The sequence below is a fragment of the Anneissia japonica genome, unplaced genomic scaffold (genome assembly GCF_011630105.1).
Source record: "Anneissia japonica isolate Jap-2015-1 unplaced genomic scaffold, ASM1163010v1 scaffold287752_len1182401_cov188, whole genome shotgun sequence".
Taxonomy (NCBI): domain Eukaryota; kingdom Metazoa; phylum Echinodermata; class Crinoidea; order Comatulida; family Comatulidae; genus Anneissia; species Anneissia japonica.
Window position 1 is genome coordinate 728,496 of NW_022687544.1, and position 7,666 is coordinate 736,161.

Genomic DNA, 7,666 nt, shown 5'->3' on the forward strand with positions numbered 1-7,666 from the left:
ATACAAACAATTTTTCATTTAGAAACTTTATAAAATGTTTCATGAGCTCAGGAATCTCCTACACCTTGTTTGGGGGGAGGGGATTATCCCTAAAACACTGGCATACCTTTACCATACTGTCACCCACTAGATTATAGATAACTTACCCTTCTCCTTTCCTAAAGTTCATTGTTAAGATTGTACACTTGGCTTATCAGAAATGTGGCTGACTTTGGAGTAGGCCTAGGCCTATACTAGGCAAACCATTCAACAGGATTCTCATAAACAAAACATTCCATTCTATGATCTTCATTAACCAACATGGTTCAACCTAAAATCAACAATTATAAAACAGGATCAAATTATTGAACAAAGTACACAATGAAACAATACACATATTTGTATAGTACTAATAATAGGCCCCACCTCTAAAACAGTATTTTATTTCGGTGGTGAAAAGTCCCTGAGTTGAACAATGTACATTAGATAGCTAGGCCCTAGTCTCAACAACAAGCCTCCTAGATCTCTCCAAACTGCTAGCTGACGATCACGATTCTACTCCTCACACGCACAGTTCCAATTTTGCTCTGGCTGAGCCTACCTATGCCTAGCCCAGTACACAAGTCAAGGTATCTATTCGGAAAGTTTGCCCAAAAATTGCAGATAAGTTGATTTAATAAACTATAATTTTCTGTGAAAATACGCCTAGGTCTACCAAAAGCTATAAATACGTAAATCTGTCAAATACCGAGCTATAACTTTCAAAACACCAACAACATCCACACACCACACACGGCAAGTGCTGCCTGTCTAGTCTCTGCACTTAATTATTGCTTATATTTAATCACGTGATAGCAACATTCGACCAATAAAATCACTAGTTGCGTGAGAAAGTGAAGTTGATTTATCGTCGTTTCGTTTTACAGTAATTTCATAAAACATGTTCTTGCATGAGCTTTAAAACTTTTTCTTGTAATTCTCAGTTAATAGATTCGCAAATATTAACAACATGGACAGAGAAGATTTACAATCAACTTCACCTGATTGGTTGAGGGCGGCATGGGAAGCCGATCCAACTTCCAGCCATTGAATCGAATCGACAATATAAAACTGCTAGTATACGCTGGTGGTAATGCTATTGGTCTTTCAACCGTGATACTGGATCACGTGGCTAATTGCCTGTATATAGGCCTAATTAGCGTTTTAGACACTAACTGAATAAATATGGTACAGTGTACAGAGCTTACAAGCATTCCTCTACTTTTATTATTGTTTTCATAATTCCAAAACCAGTTTTATAGCAGGATCGATCTATCTCTCTACTGTTACTTTGTCTAACACGTGGCCAATAGTCTTTCTAGTCATATGTTTTTGCGTTTAAGTACGTCTCCAATGACAATGTCACTCTTTTTCGAATCATTCGATCATATTTAATTGTATCCATGAGACGCTGTATTTGATTCTGCAATAGATTGCCAGTGCATAGGCTATTCATTGAGGCATGTTTGGAACCAAACGACATTCTCCCAGCCTCTCTTAGCATTCATATTCTTGATGAGTCTTTGCTGATTTTCATTTTTTACATAGAACTACAATAAAAAAAAAATAAAAATACAATTTACACTTTTAGAGTCAAGCGTGCTCACTAACGCATTGTATTAGCCTATTTTTACTGGTCTTGTATTATCCTTTCAAATCTAAAAACTGGTTTTTCTCAGAAATTCATTAAAAAATTTCAAACATACGCTGTAGCAGCACCGGGTTGTTTAAGCATCAATCATAGACTATCATTGTAACAGATATTTAGATTCATATCTTTGTTATAGTACGTCGGCCAAATGAATGAGCAACACATACTAGCATAGTCTTGAATTTTAAAAAATCAATTTTTTTAATAGACCACAATATATATTTTGGATTTAGACCTAACCGTTTCGCTAATTATTTATTTATTTATTTATTATTATCATCATCATCATCATCATCATCATCATTATTATTATTATTACTGTTATTATTATTATTTAATAACTTTTTTAGCACAGTTCATCTTTAAAACGCGAAGAACGTGCACCCCACCCGCGCTTAAATCAGTGTATTTGACCACGCCCCTCTTATCTGAAGGGTCGAAGGTCAATATTGTTTACTTGCGACCACACTTCTGTTTCTGTTCCACTTTCTAGGTTAGTGTGTTGCTTAGTCGAAATTTCACATGGAAATTTGCTGGTAGAAGGTTTATATTTTGAATACAAATAACTTACTGCAATATAGCGAACAGTTATGGATCGGTTAGCTTCCATTACTCGGCATTTAAATGCACCGGTTGCATCTGGACCAAGATTCCCTTCGATGAACTCCGAGGCTGTGGGCAGACAGGTGTTCAGCGAAAACCATGAGCCTAGGACCATAAACTCCGGTGTAAGCATGAACCATACAGCTGGAAGAGGAAGACCCGATCCTGAAGATATTGTTGTAGTCTCAGCAAAGAGAACACCTATAGGAAAAGCTAATAGAGGTTCTTTTAAGGTAAGTTACAGCTTATTTTTTTTTTTTTTTTTTTTTTGTACAGGTGAATAACTAACTATTTTTTAGTTAGGCTATGTAAATATTTTCACACTCTTCAATGATGATTGATCTTTTAATTTACATTCAATAATAGGATACATATCCAGATGATTTATTAGCTCCTGTTTTTCAAGCTGTACTTGCTGATGCAAAACTAGATCCTAAATTAGTTGGCGATATCGTCATTGGCAACGTATTGATGCCTGGTGCTGGTGCTCATCTCACTCGCGTGGCACAATTCAGAAGGTAAAAATTATAAATATCAGGAAATAGAGAGTCCTGATCATTGATGACAATGATAATGATAAAGTGAAGATAGATTATGATGATACATTGGATTAATGATAATTATAATGAGGTTGGTAGGTACTGATCCATGAAGAGAATCATATATGGTGTCATGATTGTTTTAAAATGATAATTATTGTAGTATTGAGGATAAAATATTGTTTGAAGGTTTGCATGGTGAAGTATATTAAATGTTTGTGGTATACCATGTACGTATTTCTGAAAAGAACGGCTGGTTTAATGTTTTGGTTGAGTTACTTCAATCGTCATCATCAAAGTATGATCGTTGAGAATCAGTGCTGTTGAGACATCATATGGATTTGATCATAGAATGTCAATGAAAATGGTATTTTGGAAAAGTTACTAGTACATTTTTTTGTTGATTTTCTTGCATTGCAGTGGTATTCCTTACAATGTTCCATTGACTACTGTGAATCGGCAGTGTTCGTCAGGTCTGCAGGCAGTTATGAATGCTGCTGGTGGTATTAAGAGTGGCGTATATGATATTGCTATTGCTGGCGGGTGAGTCAATCCATGCATTCAAATGCATGATATGCGTGGTGAGGAGGAGAGGGACTGTTACAATGAAGTCTATTTTGTGAATAGTTACCTGGATAAACCAAGATCCCCACAAAAAAGTAGAACCATTCAAACCTGGGCACTGCATGACCTTGCTAATAACATGGCATGTATTAAACATTCTGCAAATTAAAAAAAAAAAACACCTAAAAAAACACATTTTTAAAAAAGTTTTTCTGTAAATTAATAGACATAGTGCTGAACATAACATTCAGGCATTTATAAGTCCTCACAGCCACCAGGTGGTGATTTTGTATCATTTTATAATTATGTATTGACAATAACTTTATTATACAATATTGTATCATTGTTCAATTAAGTTATATTAAATCATGCATAACCTATATTATTGTATTTGGTATTGTATTATAGTGTTGAATCCATGTCAAAATATAAACAGCCTTCAGATCCAAGTCAGTTGAATCCTAAGATATTTCAAAGCAGCGACGAACAAGACCTTCTAGTTCCAATGGGGTATGAATACATTTATTTCTATTTTGAGATAAATATCCTGAATGTGATTATTTGATATATTGATTCCAAAATTCTCTATTTTTTAAGCATTACTTCGGAAAATGTAGCAGAGGAGTTTGGAATTTCAAGAGAAGAACAGGACCTGATGGGATATGAATCTCAGATGAAGTAAGGACTAATGTTCCAATATTATAAAACAATGCAGTTCACTTTAAACATTACAGCATCTGTTGACACAAAATTTACCAATATAACTATATTATCTCAAAGTCAAATACAAATAAGTATACTCTAGTATGTTAAATTCATGAATGACTTAATGCAACACAAAGATTGCATAATGTGTCATTAATTCAGTGGCAGATCCCTGGAATGTGGAATGGGCACCCCCTTCCCCTAGTAGCAGCTAAAAAACCCCTAACAAAGTTTGAAATCATTTAGATAAGACATTAAAATGGCTAAAACTCTGAAGATTCATGGGACAGCCCCTTGACCCTACAATAGGTAAGGGAATACAGTAGAACTCCTCCTTTGTGTCACTCCCATTAAGGGGACACCCCTATTTAGGGGACATTTTTTGGTCACAAAACAAGGGAAAGTATATATTCTAATACTACAGCCAACCCCTATTCAGGGGCACCCCTATTGAGGTGACACATTTTTGGTCTGGAAGGTGTACCTTAAATAGAGGTTCTACTGTACCACTACTAACCCACCTTCCTGAGGCCATAGGTCCATCCCACTCAGACTAGATCTCAATTGCCACTCCACACTCCCGGCAAACTAATCCTGAATTTTTCATTGTACCCAGTTTTTTAGACAGTATATATTATATGCCAGTCTGTATTCTCTGCATCAGTATTTGACTACATAAAATATTATCTACACAGAGCTGCAAGAGCACAAAAGTTGGGACTTTTTGATGATGAAATTGTTCCAGTGAAGACAACGATTGTTGACAAGAATGGAGATGAACATGAAATTACGGTGTGTTTACTCTTTTCCTTTTGAAACTGTAAAAGATAATTTCAACATAACAATGCTTTTTATAGTAAGCAAGTTCCTAGGGTAGTCAGATAGTTAAAATCACCACCTGAACTACTGCAATGCGCTCAGAAGCTGCCTCCCTTCAAGTGCCATGTTGTGTTGTTTTTTTGTACTTTGATTGTTTTCTGAAACATAGTGTTGATTTAATTTTTTGTAGGTTACAAAAGATGATGGTGTAAGAGCGCAAACAACAAAAGAAGGCCTAGCCAAGCTAAGACCAGCCTTCAAGCAAGGAGGAACTACGACAGCAGGTATGGGGGCAGTGGCGGATCCAGGAATTTGAAATAGAGGAGGACCATGGAGGGACTTCGACAGATGGAGGGTCCATACCACCTCAGCCCCACCATGGTTGGGGCTAAATTTACGATTATGGCACCTCTAGATGGCCGGAAATGGCACTCTCAGACTTAAAATTTGAAAATTTTTCTTTTTTACTCAAAAAAAATTTTACTCTAAGTGTAACCCAGTGTGTCCAATTCTTTTAATTCATTGATGAAAATTGACAGTAGTCAAATCAAACCAACTGTACTACTCAATTGATAGATCGTGGTTTAAGTTGATAAATGCAAACAAAAGTCAACCATCAAGAATATGTGTTGGCTAAATATGAAATATTATTAAACTGAAATTAATAATGGAAACTCTCTTGTGAACAGGTAATTCAAGTCAAGTGAGTGATGGCGCTGCAGCTGTGGTAATTGCCAAAAGATCTGCAGCAGAAAAACATAGACTACCAATCCTAGGCCGACTTGTATCATTTGCTGTGGTAGGCGTTCCACCTCATATAATGGGCATTGGGCCTGCTTTTGCCATCCCCGAAGCCCTGCTAAAAGCTGGCCTGACTATTGATGACATAGATGTTTATGAAATCAATGAAGCATTTGCTAGTCAGGTATTTATCAGTTTAATTCATTTTTTTTTATAGTAGTTGTACATGGTTAGTTTTATGTTGGTAGCACCATATTAGTTTCGACCGAACTGTAAGGTAATAGGAGTGATGTTTTGCCCTTCCTGACGTTTTATCGTACCGAATACTCAGTAAGTTCTCAAATAGGTGGGTATTGAACCCATGACCTCCAGATGACTAGCCTGGCGCCATAAGCACTAGACTACTGAGCTTGCGATTAGTGACTAGTGTTGAATCCGAACCCCAAGTAGTAGCCGGTACTAACAATTATATTTTGATGTGAGTTTGCATCAGGAAAATATCATGGTGGTATGATGGTTTACCCTACCTGATGTGTTATTGTAGGGAATACTCAGTATGATGCCAAATATTTGCGAAAAAAAAATTGTGATTCGGGTGGGAATCAAATCCACGACCTCCAGATAACTAGCCTGGTGCCATAACCACTGGACTACATGTCAGATAGGGTAAGTCATTACTCCTATAATATTTTCCTATTGCAAACACACACTGTAAGTTAATGTTACATAGTTGGCACAGTGGTTATATTTGCGGACATTGAAGATGGAGGTTTAATTCCCCCCCCCTTCAAATTTATATAAAACAATTAATTTATAGAATTGTGTGAAAAGTAAGTAAAAGTAATTAATTTTAATTAATTTTTCTGCTTGATTAATCAAACTACTGCTATATTTCACAGGCAACTTATTGCATCAACAAATTGGGAATTCCAAAGGAGAAATTAAATCCACTAGGTGGCGCCATTGCATTGGGTCATCCATTGGGATGTACTGGTGCAAGACAAATATCAACACTTCTTTATGAACTCAAGAGGAGAGGCAAACGGTAGGCATTGTTGTCACACTCTACATAAAATTACATTTTTCAAATCTCATGTATCAGTTTTGTTACACTTGAGGCCAACATCATCAGGCATTCCAATTGCAGGTGGGCTACTAAAACACCCTCCTTCTCTTGTTTGTGATGTGTTACAAAATAATATTTACAATAATAATAGTGCAGTATCTCCTTGTTTTCAGAGCATATGGAGTTGTATCCATGTGTATTGGAACTGGAATGGGAGCAGCTGCAGTGTTTGAATATCCAGGACGATAAAGAAATATCCATAATACTTCAATAAGAAATAATCAACAGTGGTGGCAACAGACTGCGATTCAGGAATATATATTGCATCCCACAGAAGCCGTGTTTAATGAATTTGAATTGAGCAACCAGATAAAAGGAACAATTTTATGATGGCATCACTGATTATATATGGCTTGAATGATATTACATGAAACATTTAGTGATGAGGAAATTCTCAACATGAATTAATTAATTATCATCGTTAGACCGGTCAATCATGTTGATTTTATAAATTTATATTTTTTTTTTTTGAAGTGGGTGTTCCGTTTCTGTATGGACCATATGGTTCCTTTAATAAAAAATGACTTTATTTACAGATGGACTTTGAAATATAATTATATATTAAAAATGAATATGAAAATTGATTTTATAATTTGTGTTGTTAATTCTTTTGGCATCTTTATGAATTTTTATTTTATAGATAGTATTTTAATTAAGATATACTGGCTGTGATTAAATCAAGAAAACCATCAACAATATAATTAAAATATTGAATTTTACAGGATGAAATGAGCACACACATTTTAAATCATAATGAGCACACAAATTGAAAACAATCCAGAATATTCAGCCAGTCCCCCAACCAAAAAAAAAACAAAAAACAAAAGAAGAAAAGAAAGGAGGAAGAGAATACTTCAAAACAAGGGTGGTTCCTATAGGCCAAATATAACTCGGAAGTGT

General features: G+C 35.5%; 2 protein-coding genes across 2 annotated transcripts in view; one reads left to right on the plus strand and one right to left on the minus strand.

The window, feature by feature from the left end:
* LOC117119777 (dual specificity tyrosine-phosphorylation-regulated kinase 4-like) overlaps window positions 1–790 on the minus strand; it is a 54,656-nt gene extending 53,866 nt beyond the window's left edge. The window contains exons 1-2 of the mRNA XM_033264681.1: window positions 728–790; window positions 147–310 (exon numbers count right to left, since the gene is read on the minus strand). Of these exons, the coding sequence (XP_033120572.1) occupies window positions 147–169 (23 nt within the window). The 5' untranslated portion in view covers window positions 170–310; window positions 728–790. The remainder of the gene's footprint in view (window positions 1–146; window positions 311–727) is intronic.
* Window positions 791–2,116: 1,326 nt separating this feature from the next.
* On the plus strand, window positions 2,117–7,480 carry LOC117119792 (3-ketoacyl-CoA thiolase B, peroxisomal-like). Its single transcript, XM_033264710.1, has 10 exons — window positions 2,117–2,505; window positions 2,639–2,790; window positions 3,232–3,354; window positions 3,784–3,885; window positions 3,973–4,053; window positions 4,776–4,872; window positions 5,090–5,183; window positions 5,589–5,824; window positions 6,540–6,685; window positions 6,880–7,480. The coding sequence occupies exons 1-10, from the start codon at window positions 2,260–2,262 to the stop codon at window positions 6,953–6,955; spliced, it is 1,353 nt and encodes a 450-aa protein (XP_033120601.1). The 5' UTR covers window positions 2,117–2,259; the 3' UTR covers window positions 6,956–7,480.
* The last annotated feature ends 186 nt before the right edge of the window (window positions 7,481–7,666 follow it).